Here is a 24171-nt window from a genome sequence, read left to right as displayed (position 1 = left end):
ACAGATAGAAGCAGCTTCAACCATGAAATCCTTGTATGAGTATAAAATTAGGTGGTTGGTTTGGAAGACCATAGGCCCCGGGCCACTGCCCAAACCGCCTATATTATAATCCACTACTGTATACTGTCTCATGTTCTCTTGCATGTCTAAGCGTTCTCTATAGTAGGTTAAGGTTTACTCTAAATTTTGCTGTTAAAATAACAATAGTGAATAAAAAAAAAAACACTCCATTTTATCTATAAAGCCTATGTCGTGGTTTATTATGCTTTTATTTATTTGCTTTTTTTTCCTCTCCAGTCAGCATTGATGATGTTGAAGATGTACGTCTGGGTCACGAGACGGAAGGGATGAAGAGGTTTGCAAAGGATGTACCGAGCGATCGGTGTTTTTCCATTATCTTCAAGGGTCAGCGGAAGAACCTGGATCTGATCGCTAGCTCTAACGAGGAAGCCGCTCGCTGGACCGGAGGGCTCAATAAGGTTATGAACAACTCTCGGGCCATGAGCCAAAAGCAGAAGCTGCAACAGTATCCTTTATATATTGTCAGCGGAGTTCTCAGAGTTACAGATTGTATGATGAAAATAACAGTTTTATTGTACAGTTATCATAAGGGATACATTCATTTGTCAGTATGTGACCCTTTCTGCATTGGTCTTTTTACAGCGTTCAGTATGTGTATTACTGATGCGATGCCTTTCTACGTTGCATCCTGCTACAGCTCAGGCCCAGCACTAACGCCTGGAACCAGAAAAGCTCTGATCCTGGGTTCTTAGCCCCTTAGCCCCCGCAGTCAAACATGGACCATAGTGCCTAAGCTCACTCCTCTGCATGAAGATGAGTCCTAGGTTGTTCCGGAAGTTGGCGGTGCATTTCCCCGTCATGTTGCGAATAGTTGTCATAACCATTGTCAGGCTTCCGGCAGCCATTACAACCCCTTTGTGTTGCGTGGGGTCTAAGGCCCCTTCCACACTTGCGTTGCAGGTCACGTCAGAGTCTGATCAGGGTGCGATCAGGGTTTGGTCAGTGAAAAACGCACATTTTGCATCAGAGTTCAATCAGTTTTCAGTCAGAGTTTCTTCAGTGTCTCAGTTTTTCAAACGCACTTTCAATGCATTTTCATTGCAATTTAAATGCAATTTCAATGCGTTTTTCACGCGCATTGCTGTCTATCTTTTCTATGGCAATTGATGCGTGAAAATTTTGCAATGCATTTTTGATGCATCTCCATAGACTTGTATGGTGCATTTTTCACGCGTTAAAAAAAATGCAAGTCTGAAAAAGCCCATTGATTACAATGGGTCAGAGTGCAATGCAAGTTCTGCACGTCAAAAGCATGTGCAGAAAACGGGCGTGAAAAACGCAAGTGTGAAAGGGGCCTGAGTGATGCTTTCCATCAGTCTAACTTCTTAGATGCCTTGGTCACTGTAGACCACAGCATCAAAAAGGTTAAGCAACCCTGTTGGGACTTCTCTGCTGTCAGGGCAGTTGCAGCAGGACCTGGGCTTTCTGCCACAGGTACGGTCAGTGTACCCGCATAATAGCCAATAATGGAGTGTGAACTAAACTTTTTTTTTTCTCCTTTCCTTTTGACGTAATTTCAAATTTTTCTATTACATATAAATAATCAAGTAAAATAACATTTCCCATTACATATCTCTGTTCCAAACAAGACCTTGATCAGGACAAAAGTGCGCGTCCTCTTTATATTTGCTTTGAGGGCATTTTCTTTTAAATCTTTTGCACAGTTTATGCCTAAGTCACCTGCTCCGGTGTGGGTGACATATTCTGACTAGTCTAATAATATACATATATACGATGGACCCTGCTTTTTATGGAGTAATGACAACATGTAATTATTTCTAATCCTGACAACAGGTTCCATTTCTGTCTTCGGATAAATACACTTCTATAGTCTGTGGTGTATTTTGTAGACCACCGTCTACCGTGTTTTATAGTACACTTTATGTTCTTAATTGCAGGGAAGAGTAAACACAGGGCGTAGGCCTTTGGATAAAAATATGTACGAAAAACCGTCTCCTTCCAAGGTCTTGTAATTACTGGCATGTTCTGTAGTGGTGCGGCACCAGCACATCATATTTTACCAACCTTTCTTATGGCATTTGCCGCGCTACAATTTACTATATACCTGGAAAATACAGTTGTGTAATTCAGCATAAATAGGATTTATTCACATCCACCGATTCCTGATGTCATCTTACATACCAGATGTGGACAATGTGGCATTAAGTCATGCGGAAATGTCCCATTATGTAAGGCTTGCATATGCTTCTAGTAGCCAAAAAAGGCAAAACTGCAGCCTAAAAAGAGGTCCTAAAAGACTACATTGATACATTTTTTTAATGAGATTGTCGTATTTATGATATGCAAGTGGCCATGAATCTTAAAATTCTTAAAAACATAAGTTTTTTTCCCCCCCAAATGTAAAAAGTAAAAAAAAATGAGAAATATGACCAAATATGCATCATTTTTTTTGTCAATTTCTAGATGTATACATCGCAGCATTCAACGTAGGCTGATGCAAAACACGTAGAATACTTCCTTCTATTACCATATTTTTCGGACTGTAAGGCGCACAAAAATTCCTTTGATTTTCTCAGAAATCAAAGGTGCGCCTTATAGTCCAGTGCGCCTTATATATGAAGCGTACTTACAGACAACAGCTGCCTTGAACTGTGCACAGGTCTGCCACCTGCTGGTCATTCATACTTATAATCAAGTGCGCCTTATAATCTGGTGTGCCTTATATATGAACCTAATCCGGTGCGCCTTGTAGTCCGAAAAATACTGTACCATTGTCCATTTTTAACCCTGTTGTGTCCCTTTGTGATAATATATTTAATAAAGATCTTGACATCCTGTTTGGATAATAATCCTTAATGATATTCATAGCTGGATCCACGCTTGTCTGCGGAAAGCTGATAAAAACAAGGACAACAAAATGAGCTTTAAAGAGCTTAAGAATTTCCTGCAAGATGTGAACATTGAGACCGATGATAGCTATGCAAAACAGATCTTCCAGGTAAGATCTCTGAAGGTAGCCAGGCATTTTAGCCCATATTGTAAAGGTGTTTTCCTAGATAACTGAAAAGAAAACCATACTTGGGCTCCATTCATCATGGCCACAGTAGAAATCTATGGCAGCCACATTGTGGTGATCACAGAGTATCTCAATGCAGCTTTCTATGGAGAGGGCCTTACCTGCTCCTGGTTCCTCTGTTGCACTGACAATTTGACCAGAAAAGTGAGAGATTCAAGGGACCTGCTGTAGCCAATCAGTCGTCTGCTTAAATCATGGGACATGACTTAGGATGTTAAAGGAAGTGACGACTCTTGGTCTGAGGAGGCCACTGATTTGCAGAAGTGGGTCCCATGACCCCTAGTGCTTCAAACCCAGCCATCAAAGATTATTGTTCACACTTTAGTTAACTATTTCTTCCAAAATTACATTTTTTTTCCCCAGTAAAAGAAGGAACAAGTCCCTGACCATATTGGCTCTTTTTACGTGATGGCAAATGGTTTGAAGATGCTCAAGTAGAGTCGTCTTATCCTCTCCTCAATACTTGCCATTTGGAAAAAAGTTGAGACCCCCCCCCCCCCATACATCCATTCATTCCTAACAAAATTGGCACATTGGACAGACATGAATGTTATGAGTACTGCTGGCATTTTATTTTTCTTTATATTTTTACTATGACACTATATCAAGTTTGCATAATTCTGTAGCTTTACGCACTTTGAACAAGTCATAGAATCACACAATTATATGCATCAAGGGCGATTTCTGGACACATTTACCTCTCAATTGTTTTACGCTACAGAAGAACACAGCCCTGTCTATAGGTTATGGCCGGTCTGAATGCTCATTCAGGTGTCTAAGAGGTGGTTCCTATGTTGCACCAACCAGTTAATGTATTTGTTTTCTTAATTTACAGCAATGTGACAAATCAAGGACGGGGTCCCTGGAAGATGATGAAATAGAAGAGTTTTACAAGATGCTGACAACACGAGAAGAGATAGATGTTATATATTCTACGTATAAGGACAGTGAGAATTTCATGTCTGCCGAGGGCTTCCACAAGTTCCTGCAGAAAGAGCAGCAGGAAAATGTCACCTTAGACCATGTGAAGTCATTGATAGCAAAGTATGAACCAAGTGAAGAAGGTAGGCTGCTTGTCCATACCCTATCCACAGGATGGGGGATAAAATGTGATTGTTGGAGGTCATACTGCTGTGATCCCCACGATCACAGGAATGGAGTTTCTCTGGAAACCACCACCAGCACACCTCACGATAATTAGCATAATTTTAAAGATTAATTGGTGATACTGCAGCACTGCGGGGCCCTGGTAACACCTTCCCCTCCAGAGTCCCTCAGACTCATTAGCATTTAAAGGCGATGGATAACAAATATGAGAAGATTACCACAGTCTAGGGGCCTGGATCTATGAGTAAGTGTCCCTGGTAATAATCGCTGAATCCTGGTGGTCGGACACCTCAATAGTGCATGTGGGGTCACTGCTGGAAGAGGGCCTGGTGGTCATATCCAAGTACAGATATTGCTACATTTATGGGAAATTGTCTTGACGCAGGGACATTTTTTTAAAATGACATGCAATTGAAGAAATGTTTTATATATGGCAGATAAATTACATTAAATGTAAATGCCCAGATAGGAACACCCCTTTAAGGCTTCATCCCCACAAACCTTTATAATGGACATGTGGTTCTGTATTTTTTTACAGCTAGTGTATGTCCTGGTTTACTTAATATTTGTCTCCTGCCCAAGGCCGTGGATTCAGCAGCCCCATGCTTTATATGACTGCCAAAAACCTAGGGCAGTTCCTATAGAAGAAATTCTGTAAGTGCCTCTCCAGAGGGTGTCCCGTGTTCCCACGGAGACCATCCACTCACTAGCCACAAATGTTACTGGGATGCTAAGTGTTGGCGTAGGTGTCAGGGTCACCCTCCATCTTGTAAGATATAGAATTTGATTACCTCCCAAAGACTAGAAATGGAAGAATCATTTTGGAATATTTTTCATTATATAAGTTGCATCTTTTGTTGTCTGCGTGAAAGTCCCCTCTTCCTTTAAATATCATTCTTGGACAGGTCCAGTCCCATTTATAAACCTATTCTAAAGCTTGTTTGTTTTTGTTGCAGGTAAAAAACAAGAGTCTTTCACTAAAGATGGCTTCCTGATCTATCTGTTATCTGATGATGGCAGCGTATTCAATCCTGCCCACAGAAAAGTCTACCAGGACATGAAGCAGCCGCTGTGCCACTACTTCATCTCCTCCTCACACAACACGTACCTGATGGAAGACCAGCTGAAGGGTCCCAGCAGCACTGAGGCTTACATACGGTAAGTCCCTTACACAAGGCCTCCCTCCATATATTGATATCCATAACATATATATATACTGTGTATATGTGTATATATATGTGTGTGTGTGTCATGATATGTGGGTGGGCAGGTATATCAATTTAGATCACATTTTTAAATTTTTTGATATGAAGCATTTCTATTAAGATAAGACTGTGATACATGAATTCATCAATCGGTCACATTTTTACATATATATGTATACAGGGCTCTTACTAAAGGCTGTCGTTGTGTGGAGTTGGATTGTTGGGATGGGACTAATGGAGAACCAGTCATTTATCACGGTTATACTCTTACCTCCAAGATCCTCTTTAAAGACGTTATAAAAGCTATAAAGAACTATGCATTTAAGGTAAGTGACAAGTCTCTGAGTCACAATAGGACGTTGTGACGTGTGATGTGGTCAGTTGTGTGTGGACCTTGTAAAATCCAGTGAAATTACTTTTATATTAGCAAAAAGATACAATCAAAAAGTCATTGTTTGGAGTTATTGCTAGACTTTGGCAATCCCATTAGATTCTTTAGTGTATTTGTAGCCGGACAAAAAAAATCTGCTCTGTCCTACCCATGGTATATATACAAATTGCGCAATTGTAGCACTAACATTATAGTAACTATACACTAAGGCCTATTAGACACGATTGGTATTTGTTATATGCTGGATCCGGCTGAGGTTCCAACATCGGCGCAGGTCCTATTCCGGCCCATGCTAGCGCCTCGGACTGTCATTTTTACTATCATCGGCACTTGAGGCAACCTCACCACCGATGACGCACAGACCACAAACAAAGGACCGCAGGTCCCGAGAATGCACAAGTTCTGGTGCTGATGGGCTTTACACATAATTATTATTCTAGTGCATACACACACCTACTAACATTATATTTCCCTTCCTAAGACTTCTCCTTATCCTGTGATCATTTCTCTGGAAAACCACTGCAGCCTGGATCAGCAGAAGACTATGGCCAGGCACATGAAGGACATACTTGGGGATATGCTTCTGATGCTGCCAGTTGAAGGAAAAATAAAGGATTTCCCATCCCCTGAGGTAAGACATTACTTGCTGCACTCATAAGTGGTGAAAAATATTCATCTATAGATGTACAATATAAACTACAATAATGTGTGGGAAGTAGACGATATATTACTGTACCTTATCTGGTTTTGAACTACATTCAGAAAGAGTATAAAAAATGTTAAATTTAAAGTATCTGCCATTTTGCATATTTATTTTAGATGTTTCTGGTCACTGACTTATATTCATTATTTTACGGCAACTTTGGTCTGTGCAGCGTCTGTCTGGGAGTTTGCTGTTGTCTCAGAGCATCTGGGATTAGATTTTGTTGCTGTGACGCACTGCTGCCCTTTCTCTCTTTTTATGTAATCTAAAACCACAGTGATTGAGCTTCTGTCCTTCTTTCAAGCAAGAGAGAATTCACTGAAATTGCAGGGTAAAAAGCAGAAACGCCCTTTCTTCTTTGTTGACCGCAGCATTGAGTCGGGGAACCTGTTGCAGCTGTTTTACCCCTTAGGTGCCTTGGTTGATGGCAATGGGTTGTACAATTGTTCATTTGCCCATCGATATCCCTAATGATGTCATCATTTATTTGTCATCCGGGAGCGTGATGTAAGCCTCAAATGGCGGCATACCTGTTAGAGGCTGCCTTAGACCACCAGTGGAAGGACTGAAAGGGAGTATCTCACCTCCACCCAGCCTCATAATCTGCTGGCAGCATGTTGTAGTGAAATGCAGTATAATTTGCAACTTATCATTATTAGTTCTGTCTATTATGCCATTTGCAAGATATTCCCAGTTTAATCCTTATGCTAATGAAATCGTTGATTCACCCAGGACCTGTCAGCACTTAGAGCACTGCTATTCCTGCCTGTATCATTTCCTTTTTCCAGTGTCACCCCAAATTTCCTAAGTATCTGATGGAGAGGACAGGGATAGTAGTGCTCCGAGTGCTAAGGAGATCACTACCTCATTAGCATACAGATTAAAATGGGTAACAAAATAATGGACAGAAATAATAGATCTCTTTGAAATCCTCTGCAGTATTGTTTCTACATCTGTGCTATTCACCTAAATACAACTTGCAGAATCACTTCTAGTTTTATGGGTAAGATTATATACAACGTAGGGTTATAAGAAAGGATCTTCACTTGTTATTTCATTGGGGATTGCTATTATTTATTAGGAGAGTCCGGAGTGCTGACTCTTCCTTTTTTTTTCAGCAACTAAAAGGGAAAATCCTTGTGAAAGGGAAAAAGCTCAACTCGCTGGAAGCCAGCATAAAGGAAACGGAGAACAACATCTCTGAGGCGTCCGATGTATCTGATGAGGATGAAGCTGCAGAAATGGAGGATGAGGCGGTGAAGTCTACCGTCCATGCCAAGAAAGGAGCGGTAAGCGGCGCAGGCTCAAAGATAAAGGAAAACAAAAGCCACATTTTACTTTTAGCTGTTTGTACTCATGGCAGAAAATGTAATTTTATCCTAGAGCACAAAGCTGAAGCTCGCCAAGGAACTGTCGGACACCGTAATATACTGTAAGAGCGTGCACTTCCGTGGCTTTGAATACGCCGCAGAACATCAGTCATTCTATGAGATGTCCTCCCTCACCGAGAGCAAGGCTCTGAAGCTGGCCAGCGAGTCTGGTAAGACTGGAGAAATACTACTAATAGGCCAGCGTGTTATTAAGATCAGATCTGGGTTGACTGCCATGCGTTAAAGGGGGTCCAACTTATTGATTGAACATAGGTCATCAGTGTCAGACACTTAGGACCCCACTGATTTCTGCTGCTTCCGCGGCCTGAATCAACACAGAGAACAATGACAAAGGAACAGCTCCATTTTCTGGATAGTGGCAGGGCCAGGCTCCTTTTTAACTTCTTAAACCCATGGACCAAATAGAAGGATAACTTCATAAGAATCAGTCTATTTCTGCAGTACAGCTGCATTACAGCAATGTATAAGATACTTCTAGTTCAGTGTAGCACAATTGTTTCCCAACCTGGTGCTTGATGAGATCTTTCCTGTTATGTCATACTTAAAATCGCCCAAACTTACCCCATTAAACTACCAGCCCTGTCAGGTAATGAAATAACCTCTTTCACAGAACCACAAACCTGATTTTATCTGAAAGATGTGATTCTTATTTGATATGATGCTTCATCCTATAGCCTCTAAAAGTGACTCATTTCAGGCAATACACAACTTTACTCAGCTCATTTGCATATTCATTTTGAGACAATTTTTTTTTCCCTTTAAATATTTTCCTTCATGGTATTTGTACATACACACAGCGCCTTCTAGTTATCCCGTTATTTAAAATTATTCTATGTTATCTGTCTGGAATTCTCACCCTCTTCCCTTAGTAGAAACCTCTACGGACCAGTGTGGTATTTACTATGTCTCCCACATTTGCAGTAAATAAGATGATTTCAGATCTTCTAATGTTGTGTATTATGTTTCTCTTTCCAATAAAGGAAATAGTTTTATTCGCCACAACTCCAGGCAGCTGACCAGAATCTATCCTGACGGCATGAGAACAGACTCCTCCAACTACAGCGCTGTAGACATGTGGAATGCCGGCTGTCAGATCGGTGAGTGCAAAAAAATATGCTTTTTTTGTCATTTTTCCCATTCAAATTTTAAAAAATAAGCTGTAATATTGTATTAAACCTTTACCAAAATATGTTACAAAATATGTACATCATCAATCACCATTTTCTAGGTTCAGAGGCAGCGGGTGCGTGTACTTTTGCCAAGTGTCCGCTGTATCTACTCTTAAAGTTATTATTGGGAATTGAGATCTGTATTAAAAAATCACCTTTTTTACTGTTAATTCAAGAGTGGATGTCTCTGGTTCTATTTCCCGTTAGAAACACAATCCTCATATTCTATTAAAGGAGAAATTCTCATCTTTATTAGCACACCAGGATAGTGATTGATTATAGTTTTACATTGTCATTGCACACATATATAATGGGGCACATTTACTTACCCGGCCCATTCGCGATCCAGCGGCGCGTTCTCTGCACAGGATTCGGGTCCGGCTGGGATTTAAGATGGTAGTTCCTCCGCCGTCCACCAGGTGGCGCTGCAGCGCCGAAAATAATCTTAACGCCCCGGAATGCACCATCCCATAGAAGGTGAAGGTGAGCGCTCCCCAAGCGACACATTTTCGGCATTTAAATGCGGCGGTTTTTCCGAATACGTCGGGTTTTCGTTCGGCCACGCCCCCCCCCATTTCTGTCGCGCGCATGCCGGCCCCGATGCGCCACAATCCGATCGCGTGCGCCAAAAACCCGGGGCAATTCATGTACAAGCGGCGCAAATCGGAAATATTCGGGTAACACGTCGGGAAAACGCGAATCGGGCCCTTAGTAAATGACCCCCAATATGTGCCAGGGGCGTAATTGGGAAAGACAGGGCCCCAAAGCAGACTTCTAAATGGGGCAGCCATACACCCCCAGTAAATATACATATATATTTTTGGTGTTGATAGTATAATACAAATAAGTACAACACATATTGGGTATGCAGGCCCATCATTTAAACATATATATATACTCACACATTTATTCACTGATATATACATTTATACACACAGATCTGTCCCCTGGGCCCCCTAACACTGCCGGCCCCATAGCAGCTGCTATGGCTGCTACCGCTGGAGTGACGCCCCTGATATGTGCTATCTGCACGGGGCATATGCAAAAAGGACTTTAAAAAAATTAGAAAACTACTAATGAGGTTTTTTTTTGTCATTTACTTACAGCCTGAGTTGCCATCTACTCCTAAAGAGTGGGGGACCCTAATTCTAATTACACAAGAGGCATGAGGCTGAGGTTACAAATACTTAAAATACTGCAGACTGTGCATTCACCTCTAGTTTTCCAGAGTTACTACAACATTTAGCTAATATAAAGTCACGATAGAAAGAACTGTCTTTGAATTCTATGGTTTTACCGGAATTTTTTTTTTTTTATCAGGTATTAAAAATACCTGATAAAAAAAAAAAATTCCGGTCCTGAACAGGTCTTAAAATTTGAACAACACACAACAAATTGGACCATGTCATTATTTGCCTACCAAAAACTAAACCAAAATGCAGAAGCGATGTGTGGCTCAGTTCACACCTGCGTCAGGGCCTTCCGTTAAACCCTTCGGAAACTAAAAATAGATGGTGAACAGAAGGTCATCCTCTGTCCCCCGTTGACTTCTGGAAGGTTATCTTCTGCTGTGCTTCCATTACCAATAGGGGAAAAAAGATGCATCCAGCTGCACTATAGTATTCCACTATTTAATAATAGAAGGGACCACATAACCTGGTCAACGCAGGTGTGAATTTACCTTTACTACTTCCATATTTAGCAGCCTGGTGCTGGTAATCAAATTCCCTTGATTATTAGGAAGTGTGACCACATTTATAAAAGCAGAACTTATGATAGTTACCTGGTCTGGAGACATTGTAGTGAAGATACTTTCTTTTTTTTCTGTTTAATCTTCTATTCTCAGACATTTTCTCATTTCATTTGTTTAATATTCTAGCGTGTGCTCAGTCCATCTGCTGGCGTGGTTTTAATCCAGTGCCAGCTACAATTATGAAATTTTCAGGCTTTTTGAGGTCACCAGAGGATTGCAGATTGTGTCACCAGATCTGTAATAGACGCAGATAGGAGATTATGTATAATAAGTACAGACAGTCCCCGGGTTACATACAAGATAAGGTCTTAAGTCGAATTTGGATGTAAGTCGAAACTGTATATTTTATAATTGTGGATACAGACAACTTTTTTTTTTGGCCCCATAGTGACAATTGGAGTTTCAACAATTTTTGCAGTAATGGGACCAAGGATTATCAATAAAGCTTCATTACAGACATCTTACAGCTGATTATTGCAGTCTGGGACTATAGTAACATCCAGAGAGCTTCACAGTGGGCAGGGGGGTCCGTCTTTAACTATGAGTCGTCTGTAAGTCAGGTGTCCGTAAGTAGGGGATCGCCTGTATTTCCGAAGAAAAGTTTCTCATCCTCAAACTTCCTTTTTCATCATTGACTTGTCCCTTCACGTAATAGTCGTTTATAATTAGTTTTTTTTTTTGTTTGATGCATAGATGTCAGAATCCAACCCTTATTAACATGATGTTGTATTTTCAGTGGCGCTGAATTTCCAGACACCGTGTGCAGAGATGGACGTCTATCAAGGCCGGTTCAGAGACAATGGCTTCAGCGGCTACGTTCTTAAACCGTCGTTCCTTCGATATCGTCAGTCTAAATTCAATCCAAAGTCCATTCAGGATGGAGAGTGGTGGACTCCGAAGAAGCTAAACATCATGGTAAAATATTTATTTTTTTTTTTTACATAATTTGTATAAACTATAAATTTGTCAATATTGAAAGCCTTTTAGTGTCAAAATTGCTGACATGTGAAGTGTTGACATGTGAAGCATGCCCTAAATGATCATGAAAATATGATTTTTTTTATTAAAAAGAACCTGTCACGGGTCATTTTTACATGATGACAGGTTCCAAAAGCCTCTGGCATGTTGATGGAAAAAAATTCCTGTGTTGTGCATCTGTATAATGCCAGCACAAACAAGCACTGCAGCGGGGAGGGAGCAGGGAGGAGGAGGCTGAGGGAGGGAGATGACTTGTGCTGTCTCCCCCTCTACCTGGGACTTACCACACACTGCTGGCAGGGAGCCAGCTAATGGTAAAGAAACAATTAATAAGCACTGGAATTATTCATATGCACCACAAAGGTATTTTTCAAAAACCGACATGGCAGAGGCTATAGGAACCTATCATCTAAAAATTACCTTCCTGATGACCGGTTCCCTTGAATCCTCTGCTTAAAAATTACCAAAGGTGGTCTTCCTTCTCTTCTAGTTGAATGCTAGAACTGTCAGTGGGGGTGAGTTGTGGAGCATATCTTGGCATAAGAGAGATGGCCAAAAGTATTGTGAAGTATTTTGCTATATTTAGGGTTAGCATGATATAAAGCAGGAGGAAAACAACAGGTTCTACATTGTGTCCCATCTACAGGCAGCATGTTATAGAGCAGGAATAGCTGAGCAGATTGTACACAGTGTCCTATCTGCAGGCAGCATGTTATAGAGCAAGAGGAGTTGAGCAGATTGTACATAGTGTCCTATTTGCAGGCAGCATGTTATAGAGCAAGAGGAGCTGAGCAGATTGTACACAGTGTCCTATCTGCAAGCAGCATGTTATAGATCAAGATGAGTTGAGCAGATTGTACATAGTGTCCTATTTGCAGGCAGCATGTTATATAAGAAGGCACCAAACTGATTGTTTTGTGGGAGTAGATTCTGTATATTTGTAGCTTCTATGACAAGTTTGCTAATAGTTCTTTCAACACTGTACATATAGAGGTAAGATACAAATCTCTGTTATGACTAGATACCTGCCACTGATCTCATAGGGCAGAGATACAATACAAGTTGTACTGAATCTTCTCTCACAGCCCTCCATATTTTTGGCTCCTCCTGCTCTATAACATGCATCCTAAAAACTGGACCATATTTTCATGTTGAATTTTCCATTCCCCTAAAAATGTAATACAAAGTAATGATATATTAATAACGTGGAATCATGATGTGTTTTTAGATCATCTCTGGACAGCAGCTGCCAAAGCTGAACAAGAAGAAGAGCTCGATAGTGGACCCCTTTGTGTCTGTGGAGATACTTGGGGTGGCGCGGGACAAAGAAAAGAAGCTCTCAAAGGTCGTTGAGAACAATGGTAAGAACAGTCAGCTCTTTAGATTTACAGACTAGTCTCTGCTTGGTTGCTTTTTTTTTTTGGTTTTTTAACTTATGTTTTTGACTTGTTTTAGGGTTTAACCCCATGTGGAATGAGCACATGGAGTTTGAAATCGATGTGCCGGCCCTGGCCATGGTGCGATTTCTGGTGGAGGATTACGATGCTTCCTCACGGAATGACTTTGTGGGACAGTACACACTTCCACTGTCCAGTTTACAAACAGGTAAAAACTAAATACCGAGATATTGGTTACTTTTATCTCCAAATTCTTCTCCGATAATATGGACTATAATAGTGATGTAGTTACAATCGTAAAAAGTTTTGTCCTACAACCGCTTCTGGTCACTGTGTGAAGTTTTATTTAAATACTATGGGAGTGTAGATTACGTGTTGCAGCTCTTGAAACCTTCTTTTCACCGCTAATGGAGCGACTGGATACGTGCTGGATCCATCAGTTTGCGAGAATGTGATTGACATCATCCCAGCTGTTGGACCCTCACGGCTCAGATTGTTATCTCCTTGTACTATAACTACTATAGAAATACTAATTTAATTACTATAACAACCCCTATACCTATTGTACCAGATACAGGAGTCTTAAAGAGGACTTGTCACCAGGTTTTACCCCACTAAAGTACTCGCCCCCTCAGTTAGGGTATGAAGGGTCATTTGTTGAGTTCCCTCTTTTATGTGAAATAGTAGCCATTTACCAATTTCGAAAAAATTCCACCCAAAGTCGGGCAAATTTGACTTTTCTCATCTCATTTTCACATGTGATGATTCAAGTTAAGTGATTGCAGGGGGAGGGTCACTTCAGAAGTCCCGAAACATTTTGTGTTATATTAAATGAAATTATATCTCATTTCTTCAAGCTGCATGTGAGATACAGGCAGCTGAAGACATAGTTGGAAATGAAAAATGCAGATATCAGTTCCCACCTATTTTATATCTGCCTGGATGTCCAGTTCTGTAGCTCACAGAACCATAAGCCTTGATATGTTTCTAGGTTCTATAGAACCAAAGATTGGGGCTTTGTAAGCGAGGTTCTTCCTGCAGCCACTAAACTTGACTCGTCTCATGTGAAAATGGGGTGAGAAGAAGAGTCATATTTGCTACAAAATTTAATGGCGCTTTATAAATAAAGATTATTATTATATTTACCTGACCTTGGGAGATTTTTTATAGGTAAATGGGGTGAGATTTCACAAAAAAGAGGGAACTATAGAAAGGAAAAAAATAAATGAGAAAAATATATCATGCCCTATGCTAATTTAGTGGGGTAAAACCTGACAGGTTCCCTTTAAATAGCAATTTGGTTTATAAGAAAAGCCCTTTGACCTGGAAGCCGCAGGTTGGCGCAACCAGTAGCGTGCGTGGTCATCTAACTGTTAGTCGTGGTCAAACTATATTTTGGCTTCTTTAAGAGACTATTTTGTGCTAATCTTGAGATCTACAAATCAGAACACCACAAATATTCTGCTACTATAACTAATTCCCAATTATAATTATTCTTCTTTTTTCCCGGCAGGTTATCGGCACATTCACCTTTTAAATAAGAATGGAGACCCCCTGCCCTCTGCCACGCTGTTTGTGCACATCATGCTCCAAGAAGGCAAAGCCTGACCCAGGACTCTAATGTTTACAGTGTTTTATATTTTTATTCTATTTTAAAAGACTTTTTAGTTATTTTAGGTCAGGACCAGCTTTTTTTGTTAATGATATTAGGAAAAGCTGTCATCAACAGTTTTATGAATATTTTTAATGATTTTTAGTTTTTTTTTAAACAAAATCTGTTCTTTTAGAAAAACTTATTTTAGGTTTGCATGTGAACTTGAAAGGGAACCTGGACTGGAGCTTCTGTACTTTTTTTTTTTTTGTTGTGCTTTTCCCGTTCTCTACATACATGGCATATCAGATGGTTATGATTCAAGGGATCGTTCTACAGTATATAGAATATATGAGTTCTTTCTGCATCTTCAGTTCACTATTATGGAGTGACACTCTATACATGGGCGTCTATCAGGATCATAGCCAGTCAAAAAGCCATTTATGTCTTTAGTGGGAAAACCCATTTATCTGTAGTGAAAATTTATAAAGATATTAACCACTTTAGTGCAGTTAAGATACAGAACTGTAATATCTTTTTGACAATCACATGTTGTCTTAAAGGACATCTAGCACCAGGATGAAGGATTGTAAACCAAGCACACTGACATACTGGTGTGTGTGCCCCCTCTGGCAGGATCTTCTCTTCTTTAAAGGACATCTACCACCAGGAAGAAAGACTAAATGCAAATGATGTTTAGGGGCTCCAGGCTTCATTAACACTTATGGAACCTGGACCCCCTCAGGCTCATTTGCATACAATCCTTCATTCTAGTGGTAGATGCCCTTTAAGCTTCTTATGTCCCGGTTTTTAAGAAAAAAAGGCTTGAAAAATTATGCAGTTGAGCCTGAGGGGCTCCAGGCTTCATTAACCTCTATGGAGCCCCGAGCCCCTTGGGCTCATTTGCCTTTTTTTCTTTAAATCCAGGACATAAAAAATTTAAAGAAGAGTGGATTCTGAGGGATGTTGGTGTGCTCAGTTTACAATCCTTGATCCTGGTGGTAGATGTCTTTAAAGTCCTGTATGACTCCATGTATGACTTCCATTATTGCAGTGATAATGCCAGTAGCTCAGGTTTAGCAAAACACTACTACATGTGCCAGAGTCAGGTAGCTTTACAGCAGGTCTAAAATCCTATAATGTGGGGCTTTAAACACTAATGCTGGTACCTACCTTCAGAGAGCAACTTGAGAGAGACCCTATATACATTAGATGTTCTGCTGGTCCCTCTGAAATCTGGATACATCTCATGTATCTTAAAGGGGTTGTCCACTTTTGGCAAATAATTGAGTACGTTTTACAATCTTCCAATATAAATTCTGTATCAATTCCTAACCCTTTTCTAGATCTCTGCTTGCTGTCCTTCTATAGAAAGCTTCTATGTTTGCTTCCTGTGGATAGAAACTGATCCATGGTTATGTGATGTCACACACAGTTATAGCACCCAGCTCTGATTACTCTCACGAGCCGTTCACCTGTGTGACATCACATGACCACAGACCAATTATTATCAATAGGAGGTAAACAATAAATGCTTCCTATAGAAGGGCAGCAAGCAGAGATCTAGACAACTGTGAATACAGACATTATATTGGGGATTTGTATAACTTTTCATTACTCAAACAATATCAATTATTTGAGTAAAGTGGACAAACCCTTTAAATCTATTTGCTTCCTAATATTCCCCTACTCACATCTGCAAAGAGATATCTCCATAGAAGTTGTATCACTAGATGTCGGAGGAAACGATGGAAGAAGTTGGCCTTTTGCACAACTCCAGGTATCTTCTTTCTCTGCATCCACTTTATGGGAGATCAGTCCTCCCTCCTGTATTATAGACTCTTGAACCTCATTCACACAGATCTGCCTTATCACTATTACTTTGTCTTTTTGTAAGCAATGCCCATATGGTGTCTATGTGTTTCCATAGGGTCTAGAGTTTACCTATATGTTAATAGTACAGTAACTGACAATACAAATTTGGCCTATACAGTCCCCTATGGTCTTGGCTGCTATCTGGCTGTACGACGGCCTGTATAATGCACTACACACTGTGATTTCTTATCCTTCAGTACAGCACCCTGTATACAGCCAGTGAATGTTGTGCCAATGCTTCCTCAGTATAACAGCTATGATTTAGATGGACTCCACCGACTCCATTCTCATGATGCCGTTACAAGTATTACATGGTATGTCTGTACTGAAAACACTTAAATATTGTATTTGATGTATTTCAGCATTAAACCATCTGCAACACGGCCAAAACTGCATTACTGCAAAAATCTGCAGCCTAAATTGACATCCATGGATTTAAAGGGAATCGGTCATCCGTTTTTACCAGCCGGTGTTACATATTGGCCCTGAAGAGATGTGTAACCAGAACTTTTTGTTTGTGTTGTGTGTAGCAGCGGAACTGTGAACAATGCATTTATATTCCAAGATTGTAGCTGGACTTGGTGCTCCTCACACTGCTTGCGTTGACTACTCCACCCCTTTACTCTGAGTGACTGCTGTAGTATCTAACCAGAAGCCTGCAATTGTTTTTACTCATAGCAGAGGAGAGCAGTTTAATGAAAAAGTCCAGGAGCACAGCAGTGCACTTGGGGACTCCACAGTACTAGAATATAAATGCATCTTTCACAGTCCTGCTGCTACTAACCTCGCACACAAAGATATGGTTCTACAGCTCTCCAGGGTCTTTACCTAACACTGCAGCTTTGTATGATTACAGCTGCTGACAGATTCCCTTTAAAATCCACATATAAAAGTTGATAAAATCTCATTCCCGTTGCTGCCACTGGAAGTGTTCATGGATTTTCCATAGGAATCTGTGGTGACTCTATTTGCCTTATATTGCTGCATCCAAGACCGGCCATAGACGCTGTATCTCTCTGTATATGGTGACCACCATTCACGGTTTATGAGCTATGGTCCCAGCACGCAGGGGAGCGCATCCTCTATATAACGTGCCTTTATAAATTATTTTTACAACAGTTTTTTGCTCTGTATAGTTCTTTTTTTTTTTTTTTTTTTGGTGTAGCGTTGACCTGTTTTATATGAAAGACGATGTGCAATCTTTTATGTTTAATATTATGTCTTTTATGGTTAGTTACACTTTATAGTTGATTGTTAGAGCTGGATTTCATTCTATGTCCCATAGTTTTACTTCCTTATAACATGTATTACTATCTATGCAATGTAAAACTGTTTGGCCTTAAACTTATGGGAAGTGTTTCACAAATAAAAGTTATTCAGCCTCTTTCCTAGGTTTGGGTGCATGTTTTTATTTTCCCACCAGAGGGCGATATATTAACACAAACTATCACAATCTCTGCTGAACACTGGTTATCTGTTGCTTTTTGTAATAAAACATACACTGGATATCAAAATTAGAGAACACTTAATGTCAAGGTCACTAAGTCACTATTTAAAAGGCATCTACCACCAGGATGAAGGACTGTATGCAAATGAGCCTGAGGGGCTCCATAGGTGTTAATGGAGCTTGGAGCCCCTCAGGCTCATTTGCATACAGTCTTTCATCCTGGTGGTAGATGTCCTTTAAGCTTATTTTATAAACTTTTTATATTCTAAAACAATTATCTCATTTTGAGAACACTTTCAGGGTACATCCACATGTTCAGTTATTCACATGCAGTTTTTGAAGCCAAAAGCAGGTGAGGATTATAATTGTTGAGAACATTTCATTGAGAGATGCTGTTCCTGCTCCATTTTCACTCCACTCCTGGTTTGGACATCAAAAACTGCACCTGAAAAACTGAACGTATGGACGCACCCTCAGATACCTTCAAGTTATCGGTGTCAATCTGGCATCTGGTGCAAATTCCCTTAAAATATTTGACAAACCCTATTTACCTGGCGCCTAACTTTCCAGTTTTCACATGACTTTGATGTTGTGTTGTTCCAAAGTGACTGAAACCCTTTGGCAGCAAGGGGTGACCCCATCCGCCATAGCAAGAGAAGTTGGTTGTTTCACATCTGTGATTTCTAGAGTATTGTATCATTACAACATCACAAACTCATTCATGTCCACCCAGAAGTCTGGTCACCCTTGAAAGACAAATGCAAAAGATGACAGGATAATGCAGAGGATCTTCATGGGTAATTGTTTCAACACTGCAGCTGGAGTTGCTCTCCATTTAAGGATATGTCTTGTCACACAGTGTCACAACGTTCAAGAGCATTTGACTGAAAGCCCTCTCTGCAGTGACTAAACCTCTCATAGCAGAATCAAAAGGCTAGACTTGCCTTTACTGAGGACAGAGAAGTGGTCCACAGTTCATTTTAGTAATGAAAAACGTTTCCATTTATATGGATTTAAAGGGTAACATTATGTTTGTCAACAAACTGGGTAAAGACTCAACCCAAAGTGTTTAAAGTAGTCAGTGAAAAGTGGTGGAGGAAGTGTCTTGGTGTAGGGAATGTTTTCTGCAGCAGGAGTTGGACCTCTCTTACAGCTTCATGGTAGAGTGAATGGAAGTGTGTATCAGAACCTTCTTCAACAACACGATGGGGCACATTTACTTACCCTGTCCGCGGATTTCACTGAAATTGCATTTTTACAACGATAATGCACTGTGCCGCGATTCACTAAGATCGTGCTCCCCATATCATGCATGTGTCGCTTCCCTGCTCAGGTCCCTGGAGTTCACCTTCTTCTTCCCGGTGCATGTAAGTGCATTGTCTTGTGACACAATTTGAAAGTTAAATCCCGCGCTCAGTCCGAATCAGTTGGATTGTCCGAAGGCCGCCCCCCTCCCAATTTGTGTTGCATGGAAACAAGCGTAGCTGCGACAGAAACCGATTGCACACTATCCCAGCGCAGACACCTGCCAAATACCTGCGGGAGCTGTGCAATCCCCAACAATGGCACACAGTCCGACGAATGTGCGATCTGCGACCCTTAGTAAATAAGCCCCATTGTTCCTTCTTTTTGTTCATCATTAAATCAGCCAGTAATTTTCATGCAGGTCAATGTCCCGTCACACAGCAAAACAGGTAAAGCAGTTCCTGGAAACAGAAAACATTGAAACAATGAAATTACCAGCCCAGAGTCCTGATCTAAACCCAATAGAAAACCTCTTCCTACCTATTGGTGGCTGCTGTAACCTTCAGAAAATATAGTTCTAATATTTCTCTGTGCTAAAGTCATTCCTGTTCTCTAATTATGTTGATGTACTTTGGAAACTTTGTAAAACACTGTTGTAGCCCATACAAAAAATCCTTCAAATGTTGATGGAGATTACAAAATCAAGTGATCATACGTTGTTCTCTAATTTTGATCTGCGTTTATTGTCTGCTGCCCAAGAAATGAAGGTAGGACAAGTAAAAAGGCAGCTAGCTCGCGGCTGCCATAGAGGTACATTAAGCACATTGTACCATCGTTTTTGGCCTGTTTTTGTACTTTCGTGTGCATGGGCTCTTACTGTTATAACAGAACTAGTCGCCCTATAATCCTATAATTCAGTTCCTAGATGTGTTCCCCTGTCTTTCAGTCAAATACAAAGGACAAGTGGGTGAATTTACACTGTTTATTGAATCACACATAATGACTTACATAATGGCACATCATTGTCACTTATGGATCACAGAAAACTGATCTGTAGTGTATCATAGGATGTGATCCTCCATACAGACAATAAACAATATCAGCTTTATTATGGCAAATAAAACGTTTCATGGATGACATGAACATAAATCATAAAAAGTACCTGCAATATGCTCCACAAAAAGATGGAATAATTGTTGTGTCAAATCTGGGGAAGAAGCTATGGACGTACAGTAGGAAAACCATATACATAGAATATAATACATTTATCTTTAGGCATATATATAAGCCCAGTATCTTAACCCCCCCCCCCCCCCCTTCCCCCAATGAAGTAATTCCAGTCATATAGGATTTCCATGTTATCTTTAGAGGAAAGGAACTTGGTAACATAAAGGCACAGGTGAATTTTCTAATATATAATGCTTACATATAGATGGAGTTGCCCCTAAAATGCCCTGATAGGTTCTAAATTGGGGTTAAGTTTGGTGAGGTCTTTTGGTGCCATGGCCCATTTATCTTCATGTCTTTGGATGACTGTAAGCAGCGATGGCTGGTGGTCCTGAAGTTGCTTGTTAATCCAGTTTACCATGACTAATAATCATATTATCATATTGATATCTATCTATAAAGGAGCAGATAAATGGTGTAGTGCAGAACATAGAATCATTGAAATAGGAGCTGAAATTTGTAAGGCCATGTATTTTGGGTCACTGAAGTCCATGAATAGAATAAAACACTGGAAGACCCAGGTTTTCAGGTCTGTATAATGGTCGTATATGTGACTTCTCTCCCTTTGTGACACCAGCGAAGTCACACACAAAAAAAGGTAAAAATTAGAAATTCTATGTAGTGTATTAGAAGAGGCCGAATTGCTTTTTCATGTTTTGTTGCTTCCACTTGGGCAGTGTGTAGAACTGGGCTTTGGGCATCCCAAAAATATTGGCAAATTCGGCATCGGACAAATACATCTGTGAAGGCAAAAATAAATAAAAATGATTATCTGTGTGCGCTATATAAAGGAATTATTATTATTACTGTTCTTGTATAATTTTGTATATTCCATGTGTTAGTAACTAAATACAGTTTGATGTTTTATAATAGGTTACCAAATAATATGAAAAGCTGAGAATCCAAATTTTTGTGTATTTTCCAGAACTTTAATATTGATGATGTATCTACAAGCCCACCCACAGCATCCCTACTGATCAGCTGATTGAAGAGGTTGCAATGCATCAGCAAGCACTGTGGTCTCTCTATTGTCTACCAAGCACAGCGCTGTTCATATTAAAGTGGCTGTGTCTGATATTGCAGCTCTCTATAGCAAGGTTAATTATTTTATTTACCATTATTCTGTAGGAACTAACACTGCTTGCCTGACAAATATGGCAGAGCTAAACTTACCTCTTTTTTACTGGGGTCAACACCATCAGGTAAATCTTCTGCGAGTTTATTAAGGAGCAGACTCTTATCGAAGGTCTCATTTCCATTGCTTTGTGTCACTATTTCTACTTTAGGCAGGTTCTGGGTTGGTACTTGATTGCCATTGGTACTGGTGTGACTACCATTACTCTGTGGCAGGCCACCATTAGTATGTGACTTATATGCTGGGACACTGACATTGTTATTTTCGGTCTTTGCTGGGGCTACAAACTTGTTTGTGCTGTTAATATTTGTGTTTTTCAAGTCCTAAGAAGAAAGAAAACTTATTGAATACAATATATAGGAAAATTAGACACTTCAACGGGTACTGAGAACTTATCGTACTATACTCCATCATCTCTTGGAAGAGTAGCTGCTATTGGACCCATGGGACCGGCTAGGGCTCCTTTATTACTGCAGGAGGTGAGTGTAGAAATTGGACCAGGAATTATAAAAAGTGTGTGAAGGGTTAACTAGAATCTAGGTCCTTCTGTAAATGGGCCACATTTTTTAGGACCGTGAATGAGTATGAACACCGAAACGCGTAGGTAGGTTTGTTCACCATTTTGCTGTTGCTGATTAAAAATATTGGAATTAAATATTTGATGGATTTTATTTGATCCTTTTGTGCTGCATCAATACTTTCTTTAGTAATAATCTTGGGAGCCATGGGCATAACCATAGTGGTAGCAGACATACCAGCTGCTTTGGGGTCCACAGTATCAGGGGGCCCAGCCAGTATAGTACACAGCTGAGCCAGTGGGTCAGACTAGAAATGTCGGGGGATGGGGAGGGGACAGCAGAATGGCAGGACTAGGAATTTCTCATCTCTACTTCCTCCATGTGCTCAACAGCTACTGGACTTCATGAAGTTATATCTTTGCCCTGTAACGCCCGCCCCCCTTCTTCTGGGAAAAGAATAGTGTCTGAGTGAATAAATACATGTGTGTATGAGTGAATAAATGTATGTATGTGTGTAAAAATGGATAAATGTGTGTTTATGTGTCTGTATATAAGTATATAAATGTGTGTATATATGAGTGTATAAATGTGTGGAATTCTGTTAACATGTATGTATATATTTTAAGGGGAAGGGGCCCCATGCAGAAGTCTGCAATGGGGCACAACCTCTCCTAGTTACGCCCATATTGGGAGCCCCTCGCTATGTGTGCTGTTATTTCTTGTACATGTTCGGGTGCGGACCCTGTCACAGTTACAGGTATCTGGTGAGGAAACCCTCGGGAAATATTATATTATTGCTATGGATAAAGAATCTTCCCTTCCTTGGTTGAACTTGATAGACATGTGTCTTTTTTCAACCGTATAAACTATGATATGATACTAAAGCACTATGGAATTTGATGGCGCTATATAAATACAGGCAGTCCCCGGGTTACATACAAGATAGGGTCTGGAGGTTTGTTCTTAAGTTGAATTTGTATGTAAGTCGAAACTGTATATTTTATAATGGAAGTTCTAGACAATTTTTTTTCTTTTGCCCCAGTGACAATTGGAGTTTCAAAATTTTTGGTGTAATTGGACCAAGAATTATCAATAAAGCTTCATTGCAGACATCTTACAGCTGATCATTGCAGTCTGGGACTATATTAAAACATCCAGAGAGCTTTACCAGAGGTCACAGTGGGCAGAGGGGTCCGTCTGTAACTATGGGTTGTCTGTAAGTCGGGTGTCCTTAAGTAGGGGACCGCCTGTAAAGATTATTATTATTACTATGATACTATGAATCTGTTCTAGTTTGCATCAGACCACAGCTATTGTATATGCTAGTAAAGCCCTTACGACTTACCGCACTGATCTGAGAAATGGCCGAGACGTCGCCCAGGTTCTTCTTCATATCTTCATAGGATAAGTCTGACTGTTGGGAAAATAAAGCAAAGATTTCTTCCATATTATCAAGACAACCGATATATTTGTACTTGTTCATGTGATTTATTTCCAATTATGCAATTCTTCATTTGTACTTTTGTCCTCTGTATTTTCAAAAAATTCTTATTTTAAACTTTAGCAGGTTAAACTCTAAATTAGATTTTTCTTCCTTTTCACTTTACACCGAATCCTTACCTCCAGTGATGACTAAGGTCTTAGGGATGTAAATGTATTTTCCTTGGATTTGTTTCTTGCTTATTGGGTGACCTGTACATTATCATGAACCACAGTTCGACATTTGGCCCAACAAATTTGACATTCCTCTAATCCTACATCACATCCTCTAAGCCAGTGATTTTCAACCAGTGTGCCGCGGGGAAAGTTCCCCAAACTATGGTGCCCCCTGTGTTTTGTTTCCCGGCAATGCGCAACGATGCGCAGTCACGGCTTCTTACAATATAGGAGACGTGTACAATAACACATGCGCAAGCTTTGA

At 40.2% G+C, this 24171-nt stretch overlaps 2 protein-coding genes across 5 annotated transcripts in view; one reads left to right on the top strand and one right to left on the bottom strand.

Moving 5' to 3' along the window:
* Positions 1 to 18069, top strand: part of PLCD1 (phospholipase C delta 1) — a 78697-nt gene extending 60628 nt beyond the window's left edge. For all 3 annotated transcript variants that reach the window (XM_072153841.1, XM_072153842.1, XM_072153840.1), the window contains exons 3-15: positions 298 to 526; positions 2911 to 3040; positions 3954 to 4182; positions 5182 to 5383; positions 5612 to 5756; positions 6303 to 6452; positions 7643 to 7813; positions 7908 to 8064; positions 8896 to 9012; positions 11574 to 11752; positions 13044 to 13176; positions 13271 to 13420; positions 14726 to 18069. In XM_072153841.1, coding sequence (XP_072009942.1) covers positions 298 to 526; positions 2911 to 3040; positions 3954 to 4182; positions 5182 to 5383; positions 5612 to 5756; positions 6303 to 6452; positions 7643 to 7813; positions 7908 to 8064; positions 8896 to 9012; positions 11574 to 11752; positions 13044 to 13176; positions 13271 to 13420; positions 14726 to 14820 — 2087 coding nt within the window. In that variant the 3' untranslated portion in view covers positions 14821 to 18069. The remainder of the gene's footprint in view (positions 1 to 297; positions 527 to 2910; positions 3041 to 3953; positions 4183 to 5181; positions 5384 to 5611; positions 5757 to 6302; positions 6453 to 7642; positions 7814 to 7907; positions 8065 to 8895; positions 9013 to 11573; positions 11753 to 13043; positions 13177 to 13270; positions 13421 to 14725) is intronic.
* Positions 18070 to 20338: 2269 nt separating this feature from the next.
* VILL (villin like) overlaps positions 20339 to 24171 on the bottom strand; it is a 43989-nt gene continuing 40156 nt past the window's right edge. The window contains exons 18-20 of one of the 2 annotated variants that reach the window (XM_072153838.1): positions 23596 to 23664; positions 21771 to 22055; positions 20339 to 21337 (exon numbers count right to left, since the gene is read on the bottom strand). In XM_072153838.1, coding sequence (XP_072009939.1) covers positions 21224 to 21337; positions 21771 to 22055; positions 23596 to 23664 — 468 coding nt within the window. In that variant the 3' untranslated portion in view covers positions 20339 to 21223. Of the gene's footprint in view, positions 21338 to 21770; positions 22056 to 22620; positions 22674 to 23555; positions 23665 to 24171 lie in introns of those variants that run through there. The other variant, XM_072153839.1, reaches the window with a different exon arrangement.

Source organism: Engystomops pustulosus, chromosome 5 (assembly GCF_040894005.1).
Source record: "Engystomops pustulosus chromosome 5, aEngPut4.maternal, whole genome shotgun sequence".
NCBI lineage: Eukaryota > Metazoa > Chordata > Amphibia > Anura > Leptodactylidae > Engystomops > Engystomops pustulosus.
Note: the sequence above shows the minus strand (reverse complement) of the source record. Positions and strands in the feature narration are given on the sequence as shown.